Below are 23,386 nucleotides of genomic sequence, written 5' to 3'. Positions count from 1 at the left end.
AATAATAATGATAAACAGACAGACTGCAGAGAGGAGGGAAGAACAGAAAAATATTGGCATCTACACTGAGCCAGGCACTAGGCTCCCCCTGCAACCCCAGCAAACCCAAGGCACTTGGCTTTATTATCTCCAAATTAGAAGTGATGAAACAGAGGCACGGGGACATTGAGTGACTTGTCCAAAACCAAGCAGGCCCTGGGTGGCAGGGTCGGGCTTCTGTCCAGTCCTCCCTGTCTTTGGAGAGAACAGTCTGGAACACTGGTCAGAGCTAGCTACTGTGCAGTCACACGTGCCCTGCTGGAAGAGGGCAGAAAACAGGCGCAAACAGGGACATGGCACGTGCGCTTAGCCTCCCCACTCTCTCTCCTGGAACCTTCCTTTCTGCGTACAGATGTCTGCCCCTAGGGAGCAGCGGCATCGCTGGCAAGCCTGGGTACACTCCACTGTCTCCCCAACTTCCATGGAGTGCCACTGCTCGCTTTGCTCGTACCAATGCCTGGGTGGAGCTGAAAACCCAAGGCCTCAAAGCCATCCCTGCCCAGGCCTATTGCCCGCAAGATGCCCACCTGGTGTCTGGGGAATGGGTGGGGATCCCAAGCAACGTGGTAGAAGGAGGCAGTGGAGGGCTCTGTGGGAGAGCAGGGCACCTGCCAGACCTCTGAACTGGGCAGTTTCCCCACCAGAGCCTCCAGCACCTTATCTTGAGAAACGTGGTCTGAGGGGCCCAAAGCAGACAGGCGCTCTGCGACGGGAACTGGGCCCAGACGTCAGAGCCGCCGTGACACCCTCTGTGTCCTCCTGCTCCAGAAGACAGCACTTTCCCACTCTGAGATTCCGGGCAGCCTTCGTGTTTCACCCAGGTCATCCTCAGCCCCGCACGCTGGGGCCCTCTCACTCCAGGAGGAAATGCTGCCGGGAAAGGCACTCAGACCTGGGACCCCGGTGTGGATTTGCAGAAAGAGCCACGGTCAGTGTGGACACTTGGTCCCTAAAGAAACAGCCATGGACTGTGTCTGATGCAGGGCACCTCCTCTCCCTTCCCTGGAAGCACCTGAGCTCCTCTGGGGGGTCCTTGTGCCTACTGTGTGAGCCTTTGTGGGCGGGACTGTCCAGGCACTGGAGTGGACAGGCCTTTCCTCACCACCCCAGTGTCACCAGTGGCGGGCACATGGCTTAAACACAGCCACCTCAGACCCTGAGCCATCGACGCAGCTGCGACTGAAGAGCCTGTGGGATTCGGCCTTCCCCACACAGAGCACCTACCACTCTCTGTTCTTGGCTCCAGGGGCCCTGAGCAGCCCCGCCACCTGCCCCTTCCACACGCATCTCTCCAGCTTCCCATGGGCTGATTCTGTGTGGCCCCATAGCCTCTGGCCATTTCCCCCTTTGTCTGCATTTGTCAGAGCTGGCTTCTGCCACCTGCAATCGGGGACTCTGGAAAGACATGCCCAGCAATGGAGAAGCCATGATAGACCAGCAGTCACTCGCCAGCACGACTTAGGGCTGCCGCCTGAATGCCTGTAGTCAGTGGACTTACCTCCCTGTGGTAGCTTCAAGGTAATACTAGAATAAGGATGTTAGCGAAACGACTTATATGGATCACCTAACTCGACCCACCAAACATAAACACAAGTGGTGGGTTTAGCAACTTTTTGTCCAGGGCGCCAAAGCAGGCCTCTCCACCCCTTACCCCATCCTGGTAGATTCGGAGGAAGGCCTAAGCTTGCCTGTGCCCAGATGCCTGCAGTGCCAAGCAGTGATGGTCTGGGAGGCCAAGAGGATCAAGTCTGCAAGGGGCAGACAGATTTCAAAGGGCTGGGAGGGGCGGGGTTTACCAGGGAACTGCCAGGCTAGAGAAGAGGCCCAAGTGGGAAGGAGACCGAGCATCCTCGAATCCCAGCCCCTTCTGGGGCCTGACCCAGGAACCAGCCTCAGACTATTGGTGGATGCGGGGCTCTGGGGCTAGAACTGGCTCAAGCCGCAGCCCCACTATTTAGTGGCGGTCGGAGCCCGTCAAGAATCAGAGGTGTGGGATAGGGAGGGTGGGAGGCAGGGAGACGCAAGAGGGAAGAGATATGGGAACAGATGTATATGTATAAGTGATTCATGTTGCTATAAAGCAGAAACTAATACACCATTGTGAAGCAATTATACTCCAATAAAGTTGTAAAAAAAAAAAAAAAGATTCAGAGGTGTGGCCTGGCTGACTGAGATGGCTGGGGGCTGGCTGGAGGACACGCGAGGCCTGTCATGAAATTGGCACATCTCTCCACTAGATGGTACTCACAGTATTATTTTCCTCATTTTAAATTCTATCTTGATGAAAAATTGTGATATTTTTTATACTGTTAAAGAGCATGAATAGAACTATGACTTAAAATTCATGTAACTGATCTCATGCATTATCATTCTTGGGTTTCTATCACATGTCCAAGAGTTGTCAAGTTTCCTCCCTCTGAGGGGTATTGGGTGTGGCAGACATGCACTGCAGCTCAGCTTTTGGGGGCCAGAAAGATGCATCCAACGGAGGCGACTGAGTCTTTCCTTTCAGCGCTTCCCAAAGGCTGCCTGGGGCTCTGCACTGCCTACCACCTGACCTGCTTTCCCTGAGTGGTCTCACAGCTACCCTCCACCCCCGCCCCGGGCTTTCAGGAGCGGCTGCACATTCAAAGGCAGGAGGGCGGTGCTTGGAACCTGCATACATTTGGTGCTTCGACCACTGCTGTGCTTGGGAAAAAGGGGTGTGAGGAGCCTTTCCTTCTATAACTGCGTCCTGAGACCTCTCGGGCCCACGTAGGAAAAATGCCAGACCTGTACCAGGTACCTGTGTTGAAGGGCAGCATAAGTGTGTGGCTTTGGAAGTCAGACTGCCCAGGTAGGAGCCCTGACTCTACTGCCATCCAGCTGTGTGTCCTTGGGCAAGTCACCAGTCCTTTCTAACCCCTGGTGTCCTTTTTTATAAAATAGGCATGGAAGTACCCCTTACCTTAGAGGGATGTTTTGAGTACTGTGGTAGCAGAATAATGGCCCCCCAAAGATGTCCACGTCCTAAGCCCTGGAACCTGTGAATATGTTACCTTACGTGGCAAATGGGTCTTCCCCACAGAGTCAAAGAAATTCTTGTAAATAGCTCTGACCCAGATCAAGAGCATGAGCACTGGTGATCATTCCCATCCGGTCCTTGGGGGCACACGGCCAGTGCCTTTCTGACCTCATGGTGCTGCGTGCTGGCCTCCACCTTTGGGCTCTGGCCTCACCTCACTCCTCCCCAACCCCCAGGCCCAGGCCCCCGGCCCCTCCCCAAGCCTTCCTTCCATGTGCCCAGCTCCCCCTCTCCTACATGGCAGGGCCCTGCCTACCTCACTCCCCTCCTTCATTTCTTCTCTACCTTCTTGGCAGAAACCTTTACTCCTGTTCCATAATCAACCAAGCCTCTATTTTCCACTCCATACCCTGGGATCCCTCTGTTGCCACCTTCTAATGTGTCCTTTCAGCAACAAGATTCTTGCAGTAGATGAAATACCCAAATGAAACCACGGTACTTGAATCCTGCATATGCAGCAGGCAGTTGGGAGGGTCTCCCTGCACTTCACCTGCAGCCTGTACCTCCTGGAGTTCCCAGGTGAACACACCCTGCCCCAGGCTTGGATTCGCTCAGTCCTGCTCCCAGTGGGCCATAGCTTGCTGGCCTGAGCCTGGGCTGGTGCGCCCCCTGGTGTACAGCCCATAGCCAGGTCACTTCGTCAGAGGGGTGGGGTGGCTCTGCCTCTGAGACTGTAAACTTGGTGGCTCACAGACCCCACTGAGGCCCTAGCACACTCGGTCCACAGCCACCACTTCCCAGAAGGAAGCCTAAATTCGCATGGCACATGATAGGGTGTGATGACTAGCTGCCTGTAGCCTCTGCTCTCGGTGCTCCGCCCAGACCCCTGGGCACTCACTGTTCCCATCCACACTGGCAGCCTCTTTCCTCAAGCACCTGCGACTCTGCCTGAAGGCCTTCTCTGAAGGCAGGGAGCTTGGCCAAGCGCAGGGCAGGGCGGGCCAGAAATGCCAGAGTCAGCCTCCCAGGGAGCAACTCTCAGTTAATGGCCGGTGGGAATTGGTGGGTAAACCCCCAGCCTCCTCACTCCTTGGGTGAGACACCTCTGAATCGGTTCATTGGAACTGAGCCCCGGGCACCCACAGTGGCACCAGCTCACCCTGCTGGCTCTCCTCCCTTCCTGCTCCCTTCCTCGTGCTTTTTGGGGATCACCTCAGGATGAACTGCTCAGATCCTTGCCTGAGGTTCTGCATCAAGGGGAGGCCAAGCTTAGTAAAATACTACCTCACCAGCCAGCCCTTCTGTAAACAGACGGACTCATTTGCAAGACACATTTACTTAGTTCAATAAGAATCACATTTTAAAACTGGGAACTTTAAAAACCTGCTTTGTAACTGCTAACAAGACGGCGGTTCTTTGAGTTAAATTATTCCCCTTCCTCCCACCACATTGCAATGGTTTGTTCTGGGATTCATGATGGAGCTTATTTTAATGCTCTGAACCTGTGCTAGTGGTTTTCCCTGGACTTATTTGCATGTGGCCCAGATAGTGTGTTTGGACCTTCACTCTAAGGTGTCCCCATGGATTGGTTACCTCCCTTGTTTTATTTTGAACTTAAAAAGCCACACTTTCCTCTCACCAGAAGCTAATTACCTAGATAATTGATTGGATTTTCTAAATTCCCCCCAAATGTGCAATATCCTCTAGATTTGGCCCAAATTTCCGAATTGTGCTTGGAGACAGCGCTGGCGTTCTCACAGAGAGGAGTGTTGCGGAGGTGGCCCTTCCCAGGCCAGAGGTGCAGGGACACTGCCACTGGGGCCACCAGGGCCAGCCCCAGCACAGAGCTGAAGGGTGCTCAGGCCTACCTGGGCTGATCTCAAAGAGGTGCTTTCCCGGGTCCTCAGGGCCAGGAAGAAGTTCAGTCACCTGGGTCCCTTGTAGAGAAATAAAGCCCTAAATAGAGAGACAAACACAAACACATGAGATGGCTGGGAAAGGGCTTCTGTGGTCAAGGCTCTGGGGAGCAGAGGGTGGAGCTGCGGGTCAGAGTCCCAGCCCTCCAGGACCTGGATGGGCAGGCTGGGTGCCGGGAGGAGCACAGGCCTCCTCTCCATGGCAGGGACCGAGCACAGATGAGGCCTTGCATGGGGTCCCCGCTCGAGTGGGCCGACACTACCTTCTGACACCCTCGGAGGAGCTCTGCCCACAGAGGACTGCCCAGGGTTGTCACTCTCCTGGTTAAGGCATGGTAAGCCCAAGTCAGGAGCATGGAGGAAGGCTCCATTATTGGAGCAGGGGCAGGGAGGGGGGGTGGAATGTGCCCATTTTCAGGCTTTCTGGGGCAGGAGAGTCAGGGAGAGGAAGGTTTCTTGTATGTAACTGTCCAGGCGGTGACATGGGGGAAAGGATGCACAGATCTGTGTGAGCCCAGTTTTGCCCCCTCCTGGCTGGGTGAGATTTCATTTATTTACCTGTTATGTGGGAGTGAGCTACCACGAAGAAGTTATCATACCTACAGTCTAACTGCCTGGGTTCAAATCCTGGCTCACCTACTTACTGGCTGTGTGACCTCAGGCAAAGTATTTAACCTCTCTGTGCAACTACCCAATTTCCTTATCTGTGAAATAGGAATAATAATAGTCCTTTGCGGGCGGGGGGGGGGGCTGTTGTGAGCATTAAGTGAATTAGTACTTGGGAAGCCCTCAGAGCAGTACCTGCATAGTGAAAGCTGTTTATTTGCTAAATAAACCCCAGCTATTACTGTGTGTCAGGGCTCCACACTGGGTGGAGGAACAGCATCCCTGCATCTGCGCTTGCCCAGGTGACTGGCGCGGTCCCCTGCTGTATCCACATGGTTGCCTCCAGTCCCCACCCCCATGTGTACTCATGGAGCTCTCTTCTTTCCACTCCCATCTTTTCCAGGCAATTCCTGGCTTTCAAGGTGACTGGAGGCTCCACGTGGCTGCTGGAGTCTTGTGCTGCACGGACACATGGAGATGCCTTTTCTCATTTAAGCACCGTAAAGGCAGAACGGCGTCTTTACCTACAGATGCATGCTTTAGAGAAATTATAGCAATAAACCAGAGAACCAGATGGTAATCGTTGTAACTGAACTAACGGTTTCTTTCTAGGGAACCTAGGGCTAGTGGGAATAAATCAGGGCTGCAACCCCAGGATGGGGAAACGTCTTCATTACAGGATGTGGATGAGATCCATCACCAGCTAAAGGGAAGGGTCTCTGGTGTTTGCTGTTTCAGTAACTGTCTCTGAGTACTTCTGAGCACTTTGGGTTTTTTTTCCCTCTATGCCTCAATATCTGTCATCCATAAAATGGGAGTAACAATATTGACATTGACATTACTTTCTACTCCAGCTAAATGGAAAAGCAGTAATAACCCTTGTTTACAGAGCTTTTACTATATTCCTGGCTCTTTGTCTAAACTAGTGGATTTAATCTTTCTAGAGGCCCCACAGGGGCAAGTACTACTATTCCTATCATCTTGGACAAGCAGATGGAGGTCAGAGAGGTGAAGCAACCAGCCTCCTTGTCCCACTGCTGGCAAGGGCAAGCTGGGATGTGCACTCCGGGGGTGTCTGATGACGGAGCACTTTCCCTCCTATATCTGTGGCAGCAGCAGTTGCTGGCTGACTGTGTGCAAGAAGCTGCCCTGGAGAGCCAGGCTGTGCCTTTGGGACCCATTGCTCATCACTCACTCAGAAGAATCCCAGTGTGGCCCCCATTACTGCAAGGGGCCCTCAGAACTGGCTTTTGGTCACCCAGATCCCTCCTGCTTCCCACGGGTTAAGAGCACGGCTTTGACCCCAGCATTTTGCTCAGGCACTTGGGGGTGGAGGGCTGGGAGGGGGGAAGAAAAGGGGAGGGGAGAGGAAGGGGCAGGAGAGCAGAGGGAGTCTGCTTTCCCATTTCCGGTATGTCATTTGTTAAGGCTGTGATGAAAGACACGTAGGAGTCAGTATGAAGCATCCAGCTGAAACCCTCGGGCTAGGTCTCAACCTTGAGAGGGCATGAGAGTCACCCCAGGGCTTTGTTAAAACACAGAGTACCAAGTTTGGTGGTCTTGCAGTAAATGTTTAACAACAGGTTCTCCCAAAAAAATAAGGCAAGCTGATTTGTAGTGTTTGCCAACTTCTGTGATATAAATACCCTCCATGGCTGATTTCATGTCGTCATTGAATGTGGCACTGGGAAGTAATGCACCGCAGTGTTCCTGCCACATGGATACTATAGGGGTCAACAGGCTCTAGAGTATAGATAGTAGTAAATGAAATCAAACAATTAGGGGGTGATACATTTTGAGGACTGATTATCTTTATTTTTTTAATGTATTTTATTGAAGTATAGTTGATTTACAATATTGTGTTAGTTTCAGGTGTTCAGTAAAGTGACTCAGTTATATATATATGTGTGTGTTTATATACATATTCTTTTTCATATTATTTTCCATTATGGTTTATGACAAGATATTGAATATAGTTCCCTGTGCTATACAGTAGGACCTTGTTGTTTATCCATTAATTACCTTTGTTTTTAATATAATTTATTTAATTGTAGGTCTGTATGATTTAATTTCTAATAATGGAAATGTTTAGCAACTGGCTGGTAAGCATAGCACTAACAGAACTACCCCTGGGGTTTCTGACTCTATAGGTCTGGAGAAAGAAGGAGAATCTGGGGATTTCTCTGCTGGTCCAGTGGTTAGGACTTGGCACTTTCACTGCCGTGGCCCGGGGTTCAATCCCTGGTTGGGGAACTAAGATCCCACAAGCGGTGCAACGTGGCCGGAAAAAAAAAAAAAAAAAAAAGTGAAACAAAAAAGGAGAATCTGCATTTCTAACCAGCTTTCTGATGCTGCTGGCCCCCAGGGATACACTTTGACAACAACTCTCTAGGGGCACTTAGAGTAAGTAGCCAAAGGAAGGTGCCTTTTCCATAAGCTTACTCAGCACATCAGTTTCCTCAAGTGTAAAATAAGGATAATAACAGTATCTACCTCATGAGGCTGTTGTGAGGGTTAAAATGATGCGATATTTTCCTGCTGGCCTTGGAGAGCCAGGTTTTGGTTGAGCTGCTGTGCCTTGGACACATGCAGTTCCGAAGGACAAGGAGTACCTCCAGCCACTCAGGTCATGCCCTGGACTAGGGGGTCCAGGATTTCCCTGAGGAGCCCAAAGTGAGCGTTAGCACTTTGGAGGGGGTGGCTGGTCTCCTTCCTGCTGGGCCTGGGAAGGGGTCAGACACGCCATTTGCACCTATAACTGCACAGATGGGCAGCTGGGTGCAGAAAGAGATCGTGCAAACTCCAGTCACAGGACAGCTTCCCACAAAGGTCAGTCCCCTCTCCCCCTCCCCCTGCGTCTGAGCTTATGTGCATTTGCTCTGTTTTGCTATTTACTCAGCCTGCATATCCAGGTTTGTCCTGAGAGGCTGCCAATGACTTCATTCATCTCTAGTTTCACACCAGGGCAAGTCCACTGGTGTAAGGGAGTAACGGTCAAAGGATGTGGTATTCTGTCTCTGTGTAACCGAGCTCCAGTCCAGGCCTGCTGCTGGCTCACCATAGCTCCTTCCCCAACCCTTATGAATGTATCAGCTTGAGAGGATCCGTGGGTAGCCAGTGGAGGCCCCAGACAAAAGCTCCAGAAACTCCTTCTCTCAGAGAGCAACTTTGGGAGAGAGTATATTTCTTATATTAGTGTCAGCTTAGATGGTTTATTCAAAATCCATCATTTCTACAGCATAATAAATACAAACTCCAGGAACACTGCAGGTGGAGGGGAAGCAGCCCAGTGATCAGCCTTGCGCCCTCTCATTTGTCTAAACCCAGCAATGGGGCACCTAGGATGTGGTACAACCTTCAGGGACTGGTGAAGATGCTCAGAATTCAGAAAGCTTCCTATGTCAGATTCTGAATGTCTTAGTTATCTATTGCAACATAACAAATTACCCTAAATCTTGGTAGTTAAAAACAACAATAAACCTTTATTCTCTTACAGGGTTTCTGTAGACCAGGAAATCTGGAATGGCTTAGCTGGGTGTTTCTAGCTTGGGGTCTTTTATGAAATGATAGTCAAGACATTGGGTGGAACTACAGACATCTGAAAATCTGACTGAGGCCAGAGGATATGGTGACTCCCTCAATGGAAGATGTAAAAAAAAGTCTCAAATCTACATTCTAGAGATGAAAAGTACAATGTGCAAATAAAAAATACAATGAATGGGATTAACAGCAGATTCAATGTTGCAGATGAAAAGACTAGAGAACTTGAAAATATAGCCATAGAAACTACTCAAAATGAAACAAAGAGAAAAGAGAAGTAAAAACAATGAACAGAGCATCAGTGAGATGTGGGATAACTTCAAGCAGTGTAATTTACATGTAATTCAAGTCTCTGGAAAAGGAGGGGGTAACTGAAAAATATTTGTGAAGAAATTATAGCTGAAACTTTTCCAAATTTATGAACAGTATAAACCCACAGATCCAAGAAGTGCAATGAGCCCCAAGCATAAGAAACATAAAGAAAAGTAAGTATATATGAAGGCATAATCAAATGGCTCAAACCCAGTCATGAAAAGAAACTCTTAAAAGCAGCCAGAAGTAAATGATACAATATATACAGAGGAGCAAATGTGAGGATGACAGCAAATTTCTTATCAGAAACAATGTAAGTTAAGAAATCAGTGGAACAACATCTTTAAAGGTATTGAAAGGAAAATCTGTCAACCTCGTATTCTGAATCCAGTAAAAGTATCCCTCAAAAATAAAGGCTAAGTAAAGACCTTTTAAGATACACAAAACAAAGAGGAAATAATGCATCATTAGCAGACTCATACTACAAGAATTGTTAAAGACAATTAGGCAGAAAGAAAATGATATTAGACAGAAAAAAGGAAAGGAATGAAGATTAATGGAGCAATAAAGTAGATGATTATAGTAAAAAAAAAGTTCATTATCTATTTATCAATAATTGAGAAAACAAGTAGACAAAAAAATCAGTAAGGATATAAATGACCTGAAAAAACACTATCAACCAATTTGATCTAATTGCTGCCTTCCTCAACAGTAGAATACACGTGTTTTCAAATGTCCATGAAACTTTTACTAAGATGGCCATAAACAAGTCTTAAAAAATGGAAAAAAATTCAAATACAACATATGTTCTCTGACCACAATGGAATTAAGTTAGAAATCAATAACAGAAAAATTTCTGGAAAATCCCGAAATATTTGGAAACCAATTAATGCATTTCTAAATAACCCATACATCAAAGAAAAAAATCAAAAAGGAAAATTAGAAAGTGCTTTGAACTGGATGAAAATGAAAACACAACGTATAAAATTTTTTACATGCCTCTAGAGGAGTAGTTAGGGGGTAAATTATAGCACTAAATGTTGATATCAGAAAAGAAGAAAGGCTTCAATCAATGACCTCAGCTTCTACCTTAAGAAATAACACAAAGAAGAGCAAATTAAACCCAATGTAAAAAAATGAAAAAATAAAGATCAGAGTGGCTATAAATAAAATGAAAAATAAAAAAAATAATAAAGCCAATGAAACTAAAAGCTAGTTCTTTGAGAAGATCAATAAAATTGATGTCTCTAGCAAGACTAATCAGGAAAAAGAGAGAAGACAAATTGTCAATATCTGGAATTAGAGAGGTGACCTCACTACAGATTCTTCAGATATTAAAAAGATAATAAGGTAATGTTAAGAAAAAACATTATGTTAATAAATTTGGAAATTTAGATGAAGTGGATAAAAGAAGACACAAACTACTGAAGCTCAGTCAAGAAGAAATAGTTAAATAGCCCTATATCTAGTAAAGACATGGAATTTGGGGGCTTCCCTGGTGGCGCAGTGGTTGAGAATCTGCCTGCTAATGCAGGGGACATGGGTTCGAGCCCTGGTCTGGGAGGATCCCACATGCCATGGAGCAACTGGGCCCGTGAGCCACAACTACTGAGCCTGCGCGTCTGGAGCCTGTGCTCCGCAACAAGAGAGGCCGCGACAGTGAGAGGCCCACGCACTGCGATGAAGAGTGGCCCCCGCTTGCCACAACTGGAGAAAGCCCTGGCACAGAAACGAAGACCCAACACAGCAAAAATAAATATAAATAAAAAGAAATGGAATTTGTAGCTAAAAACCTTCCCACAAGGAAAACTCCAAACTCAGATGATTTCACTGGTGAATTCTACCAAATATTTAAGGAAGAAATAACACCAATACTACACAAACTCTTTTTGAAAACTGAAAAAAAGGCATGGTTTCCAGTGCATTTTATGAGGCCAACATTACTGTGATGTAGAACAGCCGAAGACATTATAAGAAAAGGACACTGTAAACCAATATCGCTCAGGGACAAAAATTCTCAACAAAATTTTAGCAAATCAAATTCAACAATATATAGAAAGGAAAATAATGACCAACTGGGGTTTATCCCAAGTATGCAAAGTTGGTTTAACAAACCAAAATCAATCAATGTAATTCACCATATTTATAAACTAGAAAAGAGAAAAGATCATCTCGATAGATGCACAGAAAGAAAGCATTTGACAAAATTCAACATCTGTTCCTGATAAAAATTCTCAACAAACTAGAATAAAAGAGAACTTCCTCAACCTGATAAAGGGTATCTCTGAAAAACGAAAAGCTAATATCATACTAAAAGCTTTTCCCCTAAGACCAATATCAAAACAATGATGTTTATTCTTATTTCTATTAAATATTGTACAAGCCCTAGCTGTTGTTACAAGGTGAGAAAAAGAAATAAAATTTGTTCAAATTGGAAAGGAAGAAGTGAAAGTGTTTCCACAAACAACATAATCGTCTATGTAGAAAATCTGATGAAACTTTACCAAAAAAAAGTTACTAGAATTAATAAATGATTTTGGCAAGGTTTCAGGATATAACATAAATGCACAAAATTAAGTAGTATCTCTCTCTATTAGCAATGAACAATTGGAAATTGAAAATCAAAACCATTTTACTTGCACCCCAAAATATTAAATACTTGGGGATAAATATGATGAAAGATCTTCAAGATCTGTGCACTGAGAACTATAAATCATTGCTGGGAGAATTGAAAGAAGATATAACCAACTGGAGAGATATACTGTGTTCACTGGCCAGAGGACTTACTATTGTTAAGATGTCATTTCTCCCCAAATTGGCCTAAAGATTCAAAGCAATCCCAATCAGAATCCCAGTAGTGTTTTATAGAATGTGACCAGCTGATTCTAAAATTCATATAGAAATATAAAGGACCTACAACAGTCAGACAACTTTGAAACAGAATAACAAAGTTGGAGATCTAATACTTCTGGATTTCAGGACTTATCATAAAGCTATAGTAATCAAAACATTGTAATATTGGCATTAAGATAGACAAAGAAGTTAATAAAACAGAATAGAAGGTTCAGAAACAAACAAACAAACAAATGGATTTTTGACAAAGGTTCAAAGGCAATTCAGTGGAGTATGGATAGCAGGATGGTATTTTCAGCAAATGGTGGTGGAACAATTTTATATTCTTGTGTAAAAAAATGAACTTTGATCCATGCCTGACATCACATATAAAAATATACTCAAAGTAAATCATATACCTAAAAGTAAAATCATAAGACGATAAAACTTCCGGTAGAAAACCTTTATGACTTTGGTTAGGCAAAGACTTCTTAAATACAACATCAGAAGCACAATTAACTAAAATTTGACCTATTTAAATAAAAAAACCCTGCTCTTTGAAAGATATGATTAAGAGAAAATATGAGTTATACACTGGAAGAAAATATCTGAAAATCATATATCTGGTAAAGGACTTGTACCCCAAATATACAAAGCACTCTCAAAATATAATAATAAGGAAACAAACAACCCAATTTAATAAATAGGCAAAAGATTTGAACAGATACTTTATTATATCTGTAATATAGATAGATGTAGGAATGGCAAATAAGCTCATGGAAAGATCCTCCACATCATCAGTCATTAGGGGAATGCAAATTAAAACCACAGTGTGGCATCACTACATATCTACTAGAATAGATAAGATTTAAGACTGACCATAGCAAGTGTTGGTGTGAGTATGGAGGACCTAGAACTCTCATACACTGCTGGTAGGAATGTAAAATGGTACAAACAACTTAGAAAACAGTTTAGCAGTCTCTAAAACTGTTAAAATATACCTAGGATTTGATCCAGCCATTCCTCTTCTAGGTATTTACCTAAGAGAAATGAAAGCATATGTCCATACAGAGATTTGGACTTCATTTTTAATATCCCCAAACTGGACACAACCCAAATGGCCATCAACAAGTGAACGGATAAACAAACTGGCACAGCCATACAATGGGATACTACTCAGCAATAAGAATGAATACAAATGCATGCTACAACATGGGTGAATCTCTAAATCATTATACTAAGTGAAAGAAACCAGAGTATGCTCTGTATTACTCTGTTTACATAGAATTCCAGAAAATGCATACTAAGCACACTGGTGATTGCCTGGGGTCAGGGGTCAGGAGGGGCAGAAGATGGAGGAGGGATTACAAAAGGATACAAGGGAACATTGGGGGGTAACAGATATATCTTGATTGTGGTTATGGTTGCGCAGGTGTACACATGTATTTATCAAATTGTACATGTTAAATATGTGGAGTTTACTGATGATAATTATACCTCAATAAAGCTGTTATGAAACACTGACACTTGATTCAGTTATTGGAAAAGTTTTAAGTACATGTATTAGTTTCCTAACAGAGCACCACAAATTTAGTGGCTTAAAACAACAAAAACTTATTTTTTTACAGTTCTGGAGGTCAGAAGTCTGAAATGGGCCTTACCAGGCTACAGCCTTCTGGAGGCTCCAGGGGAGGATCTTGTTTCCCTGCTTTTTGCAGCTTCTAGGGGGTGCCTGCCTTCTTTGGCTCTTGGCCCCTTCCTCTATCTTCCCAGCAGCAATGCATCTTGAAATTGCTCTCAGACTCTGACCTCCTTCCTCTCCTGTCTCCTTTTCCACTATAAAAGACCCTTGTGATTACCCTGGATCCACATGGTTAATCCAGGATAAATTTTTATGTTAAGGTGAGCTGATTAGCAACCTTGATCCCATCTTCAACCTTAATTCCTCCTTGCCACATAACATTCACATCTTTGGGGAGACATTATTCTGCCTACCTCAGGATATTTGGGAAAATGTGGGTATGTGACTCTACTTCTTCAAATGTAAATTTCATGAAATCTCAATATAGACCAAGTATTTCTGATGAAAGCTTAGTGTCCAAATTGAGATATGCTCTAAGTGGATTCCAAAGACATCATGTAAAAAAAGAATGTAAAATATCTCATTAATAATTTTATGTTGCTTACATAGTGAAATGATAATTTTTGGATATGTTGGGTTAAGTAAAATGTATTATGAAAATAAAAGACAAAGAACCCAGTACAAAAATGGGTAAAGGGTATTAATAAGAAATTAATAGAAGAAATACACATGGTCAATAAACATCATAAGATTCTTAATTTAAAATGACTACTGGGGAGGAGGGACAAATGAAGAGTATGGAATTAACAGATACACACTACTATACAAAAAATAGATAAGCAACAAGGATTTATTGTTTAGCACAGGGAATTATATTCAATATCTGGTAATAATCCATAATGGAATATAATCTATAAAAAAAACTGAATCACTTGCTGTACACCTGAAACTAATTCAATATATTATAAATCAACTATATGTCAATAAAAAGTAATAAAATAAAATGACTGCTAATATCTAATATTGGGGAAAGCAAGAGAAATGGGCATTCTCAGACATTTTTGATGGGATAGTAATTTGATAAAGTCTTTTTGAAAGCAATTTTGTAATGTCTAAGATAATTTGAAAATGAAATATCCTTTAACCTAGTATTGAATTTTGAGAATTTGTTCCAAGGAAAGACAAACACACAAGGCTGTATGTATAACGATGCTCACTGTAGCATTTTCCTTACCACAAAAAGTGGAAACAACTTACTTGTCCATCAATGGGGGAGTGGTTAAATAATTCTGGTATAGCCATATCAGAATGAGGTAAATAAAAAAGGCTTCTAAGCAAAATTGTTAAATTAAAAAAAATAAGCGCTAGAAAAATAATTCAGTACTTTCCCATCTCAATTTCTGTTTCTGCCCTCTCTCAAGAACCCACGAGTAACGTGTAAATATACAGAAATGGCACAGAAAACTCATACTTCGGGAGGGAGTGCTGGGAATGGTAAGGCAGCTTTTATGTTTTGCCCTGTAATGTTTGCATCAAAATAAGAAAATTTAATGTAAAAGTACAGAAGAAAAAATAAAAGAGTAGTCAGATAATTCATGGGGTGAAGTCCATGCCTGAGTAATGGGCTGTTGTCATCTTTCCACTGTCACTCCCTGGCTGAATGCTCCCCCATGTAATGTGTCAAGGGCCAGGCCAGCCTGCCCAGCTTCTCTGCAGCCTGGAACGTCCATCTATTATTCCCAGGCAAAGGACAGTGATTTCCCCTCCCTCTCCTTTCTGCAAACATCTGGATTGGCAGGCCTCTCAACTTCCCTTGGACTAAAATCTAGTGACAATTCCTCTCCAAGTCCTCTAACCAGAGCACACAAGCCCCTGCCCACCCCAGGAGGCTGCCATAGCTTGTTTGGCAAAGAATGATCTCTCTTGGGAACAGTTCCCAGGGCACCGGATCGTCTGGGGGCCTCAGCTCAGTCCAGGGGAATGAATGAGAGTAACAACAGCAACAATGACAAACATTTCTTTTCACCTGTCTCTATTCAGTTGTCTCATGCCCAGAGCTTACCCTAGTCATGAAAAGATAAACATCAATTACACTTTAAATCTGAGATGATGTGGGACAGTTATGGACACCTCACAGGTGTTAGCTTCAGACAGATCTGGTTTCATCCTGACACTACTGCTTATTGACAGTAAGTGCTTGGATGGGTTCACTTCTCCTAGCGTCAGTTTCCCTCTCTGTTCAATGGGGTTCTCTGGGAACCAAATGGGATAGAGTGAGCAGAGGGCCTGGAATGGAGCTGGGCTGTAGCAGATACCGAAGAAGGCAGCATGGTGGAGGCGTCACTAGTGAAAGCTTACAACTATGGCTCAGACTGGGCCTCCAATGCCTGTGCAAGAAGGCGAGCTTCAATTTCCTCCTCTATAATGTGATGTGTTTTGAGGCTTTCGTGATCTAATGCCTCCACAGCACCAGGTTGGGTGCCTGGCGAGAGTAGTGCTATTGCTGTGATTTGTGAGTTATTACATAGCCAAGGAATAGAGTCTGCTTATAACCATTTTACAGGAGTTGGAATACATATAAACAGTTAAAAATAATTATAGGGGTTTGTAATTATTGTGACATTGACACTTAATGTGGGACTCAAGCAGGTCCAGGGCTGATGCCTGGTTTTATTACCTGTACAATGAGCTCATTAACCTCTGTTCTTTTTTCCTCACTGGGCTGCCTGAGCTGGTGCTTTGTAAAGCGCTAAAGGCTGAATGAATATGAGTACTTGTCATAATTATTATTTTAAAACCATTTTGGCCGCTATACCTGTTCATTTGGTTTGTCTCTAGGAACAATCCCTCCTCCAATAACACCATCACTTGTGCCACAAAATAAGGTATGGTGTAGATCCAGGAGTCCCAGGATGGTGAAGGACTGGGCTCCTCCTTCATAGTTTGTGGTGACAATCCTGGTGGGACCTCCTGCAGGGGCCAGGGTGTCTGTCCTTCTACCACTGGTCTGGGTTTTGGGCTTCCTGATCGTTCTGTGAACTTCACACTCTAATCCAGCTCTCTCTCCTACCTGATCAAAGCTGGCTCTCCGGGAAGTCTTCATTTTTCATCTTGTCTAGAGGGAGACTGTCTGAAGAACCAACTTCTGAAATGCTTCTTAACAAGTGACATGATAAGATTTTCCACTGGCAGCATCTTGGAAAATTGCACACATTTTAAAAAGCAATCACTCAGGGTTCTTTATCTCCTATTATTCTGATTGTGGCCTCAGATCAATTTTAAAAAGCTTTAGCCTCTGACACCCAACCAAGAACTGAATCACTCCAAATTTTAAATAACGCAGATCAGAATGAAGTTCAGTGCCAAACTGGGAAACATCCTCCTCCTTCCTTATCATACAAGCCTTTAACCATGGTCCATTACTGTCCAAAATGTAGATATTTAAAAAGGCAACCTAAAAGTTGGAGACAAATTGCTTCTTGGTTCGGACACCTTCCCTCCCTAAGGAGTGGAGATGAGTCACTACTCTGGCCTCATTCTTTTTTTTTTTTTTTTTTTTTTGCTTTATAACAAATTTAATCAGTTATACATACACAGGGGATATGGCCTCATTCTTTGCTCAGGACTTCATCCTGAAGATTCTCCCAACCGATTCCAGCCTGAGGCTGCCTCCTGTGCACTCCAAAGCACTTGGTGTGCTCCACCCGTCTCCGCACCCCGCTTCACCACCATGTCGGGGCTACACCTGGTCTCCCGATAGAATCTGTCAGCCCGTGAGGGGTGCCCCTCGGGGCAGAGTGTTGGAGGGACAGCACTGTGCTTGGCAGAAAGCAGGGGCTTTGGGGTCTGAGCACCAGCTCCCTGCACCTTCCTGAACCACCCCAGATGGCCACAGGCCCTGAAGCCCTCACCGGGAAGGCCACCCAGCCTAGGGCCTGAGCCCACACAAGTCTAGCTGGGATCAAGGGTGAGCCTGGGACCCAGGGCCTGGGGCAGACTTGCGGCACTAAGCCTGGGGTCTGGGCAGAGCCCTCAGCAACCCTCCAGCCTCAGCCTTAACAGTCTCTCCCAACCTTAGAGGGAACGTCCTCTCCAGGGGGGGTGGGTCTTCCTTCAGTGGTCCTGGTTTTCCCTGCAGTTAGTTCTGTGCCACTCCAGGACTCTGATCTAGGCTCTGCCCCAAATCATGAATGCCTGACTCTCCCTGAGTGATTCCTGAGCCTCCCAGAGGCTATAGGATTGAGGCTGTGCCCATGGTCCCAGTACTGTGAAACCTTGGGCTCCACCCAGGCAAGGGGTCCCAATACAGTCACCCCCCAGGCCCTTGTCATTAATGCCTGTGATCATGTTCATGAGAAAAAGATGCATGCCATGTTACAAAGTGTCTGTGTGAAGCCAGCGCTCACTAGATTTAGTGTCCTAGCCTCTCTGTGTCACTGTGATGGGCCCAGTGCTGGGGTGCCAAGCAGCTTTCTAGGGACACAGAGGAATGAATACCTGTGACCAGTGGACCAGAATGCTTACAAGGGGGGCTTTCTGAACACTCTAGTGGTGACAGGGCTCTGGCCACTGGGACTAGGCGGTATGACTTCATCTACTCCTGGGCCTGGTCCTTTAGAAATGTAACCTCCATCCTTCTCTCCTCCCTCCCTCACTGTGTCAACCTTAGAGGGCACAGAAACAGATGAAGCTGCCACCTTATCCACAGCAGACTTGCCATAGCAAGAGGTAAACTGTTATTTTGTTTAGGTGCTGGGATTTCAGGAATATTTAGCATTGTTTATTTTAACTACTTAGATGTCATTTTATTTTTTTAATAAATGTATTTATTTTTATTTATTTATTTTTGGCTGTGTTGGGTCTGTTGCTGCGCATGGGCTTTCTCTAGTTGCAGTGAGCAGGGGCTACTCTTCGTTGCGGAATGTGGGCTTCTCATTGTGGTGGCTTCTCTTGTTGCGGAGCACGGGCTCTAGGCATGCGGGCTTCAGTAGTTGTGGTGTGTGGGCTCAGTAGTTGTGGCTCATGGGCCCAGTTGCTCCGCGGCATGGGGATCTTCCCGGACCAGGGCTTGAACCCTTGTCCCCTGCACTGGCAGGCAGATTCTTAACCACTGCGCCACCAGGGAAGCCCTAGATGTTATTTTGAGTAAACACATTTCAGATAATTTTGTCCCAGACTGTTCACCTGGCCCAATAAAAAAGTTTTAAAATCATAGTACTGGGACTTCCCTGGTGGCACAGCAGTTAAGAATCCGCCTGCCAGTGCAGGGGACACAGTTTCAAGCCCTGATCCAGGAAGATCCCACATGCTGCGGAGCAACAAAGCCCATGCACCACAACTACTGAGCCTGCGCTCTAGAGCCTGCAACCCACAACTACTGAAGCCTAAGCGCCTAGATCCCACGCTTGTAACAAGAGAAGCCACCGCAGTGAGAAACCCCTGCACTGCAATGAAGAGTAGCCCCCACTCGCCGCAACTAGAGAAAGCCCGTGCGCAGTAACGAAGACCTAACGCACCAAAAATAAATAAACAAATAAATTTAAAAAAATAAATAAAATCATAGTACTATTGAAACACTGTATTTCTATGCAAAGCCATTTAATTGATTATTCTCTTGCTCCTCTGACTGGATGGTGGGAAGGAAAAGCAATGAGAGGGCAGGCCCATCTACTTGTGATACAGCCTTGGGGGGGCACAGGCTGCTGGGATCTGCCTAGCTCTCAGGGTCACAGCTCTGAGCAGGGCATGGCAGAAGGTCTGGGTTCTGGCCTCCAGCTACGATGGCTGTGGAGAACCCCCTTCCTGCCTGACCCTTTGGACTGGAGCACAAGAAACCCCGCAAGGATAAAGGTCACTGTCCGAGAGGGGTCATGGCTCCCACTGTCCCTGGCCAAATGCCCAATCTGTAAAGGATTTCCGCTGGGCAGTGGGAGGTCCTGGGAGTGTGAAAATGCCCCCCTTCCTCCTTGGCTCAATGGACTGAATGGTAGGTCTCTTTGCCTCCTTAAAATACCTGGTGTTCTAGCTGGAGGAGTGCAGGGAGAACTAAGCCTACTCTCTCTGATGCCCATTTGGTGGCTGCATCGGTTAACTGCAATCGAGGGCTGATGCACTCAGAAGGGAACCAGCCATCAGAGGCCACGTGCTCTGAGCTTCCTATAGGGGAGTGAGTCTTCACTGGTCAGCCACTTCTTTCCAGTATGTTCTCTGACCCAAGACTCAGGCAGATGTTGGTGTCAATTTCTGCCCCACCTAGAAGCTAACTCTGCCCTTGGCTCTTTGGAGCCCACATGGCAGGTGTGGAAAAGCCTCTGCTACAGAACTAGGAGCCTTTGGTAGGCAGCGTTGCGTGGCCTCCACCCCATGCTGTGAGGAGTCCAGGGGGACACTGCCTCTCCACAGCCCAGGGTCTGCAGCACTGAACCACAGGGCTATTCTTCCACGCGGCTGTCTCTGCCATGTTTCTGGGGCTGCACAGCTTCCAGACTTCTCCCCCCATGATGAACAGTCTGCCCCAGAGGCTGCCCCTGCCACTCAGGCTGGCCTGGGCCTTGGAGCACATTCCCTGGGAAGTGTGTTTCTGCTCAGAATATGCACTGTCGGGACATGGTGATGCCGGGTCTGGGGGGCTTGCCTTGGATGGTCTTGATTGGAAGTGGTTTGGTCTGTCTTACTGCTCTCCAGGTCCTGCAACTAGTGCTAGGCTCTGGGGTATACGGTGAATTGGGAGAGGACTGCTATGCTGTTTAGTGGAGAGCAAGTCAGTCTGAGAAACGCGGTACAGATTCTTTTGCTTTGATCTGTGCCAGGCTGACCTGCTGAGCAGACTGCCGCTGAGGGGCACGTGCTGCTTTCTGCTGAGGAAGGCACACCCCATCGCGATCCTCTGCAAAGGATCATTCAGGAAGCCTACCCATCACCCTCAGCAGACCAGGCGAGGCAGCAATCCCACAGAAGCACCCCCAGATCACCTCCATTTTGCTGATAAACAGTAACTCAGTACTCGAATCTTGTCCCTGAGTGTTTAGGCAGTATGAATGAGCTAGAATGTCCCAAATGTAATTAAAAGTAAGTTATGCTCATGAAACAATGAATAAGATATGTTTTCCATGCTGCCTCAATGTCATTCGATTCAGTTTTTTGCCTAGTAATTGACAAAATGAGTCATCTACCAACCAGGCTTCCAGCTATTACTGTAAATTAACTGGGTTCAATTGAAAGCCAAGGGATTGATCTATTTTAAGTGGAAGACATTTAAATACTGTAAATGAATATCCGTGGCTGACTTAAATTAGCAGAGCCTGAGAGAAGCTTATTACATTTCCATGAATCGGCAGCCACATTGAAGGAAACATAGAAGCCATTTTTATAAGATGAAGATCCATTCTGTAGGCAGAGACACTCTGAGTACGAAATAATTCGGGGGCAACCAAGACACTTGGCACTTGTGATTTACATACTCCCAAGCGTGTCATCAGGCTTCTTAGTAACTGGGTTTTCTTTCACCACGACAGTGGCAAAATCTTGTCATATAATGATGAGTTGTAGGTACTCATAATGTATTGTGATGTTGTTATTCCAGCGGTCGCTTTCAGAACCACTGGTATATGGGGCAAGATAAGCTTGAAAACTCATATTTTTGGATGATTACTTCCATCTTATGTTTTTCCTTGACAGGTCAGATGCAGAAAAAAATTGCTTTAACTAAACAGTTTAAAAATTGTTTAAAAACGAGTTGGCTGCTGCCACCAATTCTGAATTTACTAAATACATTTCTGTTTCATTTTAAATAACTATTTGACAAGAATTTTCATTTTGATCTCTTAGTAGAGGGGAGTTACCTTTCTCAAATAGCTACAAAAACATAAAGTATCCCTTAAGAAAAAGCCAGGCATTCTGACATTTGAACCTAAATAAATGATGACTCTTTTTCTTTTAATAAGACTCCAGTGAGTATTTCTTCACAAAAGCAGCATTTGAAGTTATCCCCAAGGACATTTAAAACAAGAAAACATTTACTGTTTAATTTTTCTTCTGGGGCGCTAATGGCAACGTTAATATCAGTTCCCAGTTAGCTCATGGTTATTCCTACCGCCCTGTGGAGGACGTTTGCTCAGTAGCTACTGAGCTATCCTGAGGCGGCGAGCAGGGCTTGTGTGATGCTTCAGTGTCCTTCCCTCTCACTCACGCATGTTCCTCTAAGCACAGCTTGATCAACTGGAGTTTGCTGTGCCAAGATCTCTGGGAGCTGCTAGGGAGGTAACCAAGCCCTTGTTCTTCTGTGCACAGAGATGTGCAGGTGGAAAGTATAAAGGGGGAAGTGAAATCAGGCTCTGCTGGACCTCTCAGGGGGTCAGGGGCAAGTTCACGAGGCCAGATGTGACTGGTGGAGATGCCAGATGCAAAAGCCCCACTGCACCAGGATCTGTACACATCAGCTCTCTTGCCGCCAATTGTGTCTCTGCAAGATCTTTGCTAGGAGCCACCATTAAGCTTGGCACTAAATGGCCACTAATGACCGGGAGTGGCATCAGCCGCAGGAATTCTGGGAAATCCCCCTGCTCTGGCCAGACCCCCACAGCTTGCCTGCTTCTCTTTCTTACTCATCCAGGATGGAACTTCTGAAAACCTCTATGGTTTGGCTGACTCTAGGTATTGTCCCTCCATTCCTCCTTGCCTTATAAGGTCTCCACTGACCTCCTGGCTTTGAGAGTTGAAAGGCACTTGGAGATCATCTGTGGCCACCTTCCTACCCAGCAACAGACTCTCCTCCAAGCTGCTTAGTCAAGTGATGGTCTGGCCTCGGCTTGCCCAGCACCAGGGACTGGAGCTCACCCCTGCCCAGCAGACCACTCCACGGGAACAAAGTATCTTTCCTATACGGAGGGCACAGTGGCCTCCGTGCAATTCTGTTTGTCCGGGCTATAGCTTCTGGAGGTTCACAGAATAAATATAGTCTTGTTCGCATAAGGATGCAGTGCCTGATCTAGCGCCCTTTCCACGATTTCTCTTCTCCAAATTTCTTATTCAGTTTGTCTCTCATATGGGCAGGAGTTCAGACCCCTCATCCTGGCTGCTGGTGGTTGGAATGGGCCAGAAGGCCCCAGGATGCCCTGCTTGTCTGTCTGGGCCATGTGGTCCATCTCCTCATAATTCTGTGGTCCACTCAAGCATCCTTACAGCATGGCAGTGGCTTCCCAGAGCAAAAGCAGAAACGGCTTGGTGTCTCAAGGACCAAACCTCGAACTTGCATGGCATCACTTCTGTCTCATTCTATTGGTCAAGTAATCACTAGGGCAGCTCAGGTGCAGAAGAAAGGAAGGAAACTCCACTTCTTGTTGGGAGGAGGGGTGTGTGCATAGGCAGGGGAGGGATAGGGACAGCTATCCTTGGAGACTATCTACCAGGTGCCTTGTAGAGTTGCTGTGAGAATTAAGTCAATACATGCCAAGCACTTAGGATCGTGCTTGGTTCGTATGCATGTAAGTGTTAGCTTTTATTTTGACTTAAATCCATGAAGCAAGGCAGAGCCGAGATCAGGGCCATGCTGCATGC

The 23,386-nt window shown here is 45.7% G+C and overlaps 1 protein-coding gene across 6 annotated transcripts in view; it reads right to left on the bottom strand.

Moving 5' to 3' along the window:
- The window catches only part of ARHGAP22 (Rho GTPase activating protein 22), a 166,107-nt gene that overhangs the window by 108,864 nt on the left and 33,857 nt on the right, over positions 1 to 23,386 (bottom strand). For all 6 annotated transcript variants that reach the window (XM_081244067.1, XM_081244068.1, XM_081244069.1 and 3 more), the window contains one exon: positions 4,912 to 4,999. In XM_081244067.1, coding sequence (XP_081100193.1) covers positions 4,912 to 4,999 — 88 coding nt within the window. The remainder of the gene's footprint in view (positions 1 to 4,911; positions 5,000 to 23,386) is intronic.

Source organism: Mesoplodon bidens (assembly GCF_964165515.1).
Source record: "Mesoplodon bidens genome assembly, chromosome: 1".
NCBI lineage: Eukaryota > Metazoa > Chordata > Mammalia > Artiodactyla > Ziphiidae > Mesoplodon > Mesoplodon bidens.
The sequence above is the reverse complement of the archived record's forward strand: the minus strand, read 5'-3'. Positions and strand labels throughout refer to the sequence as shown.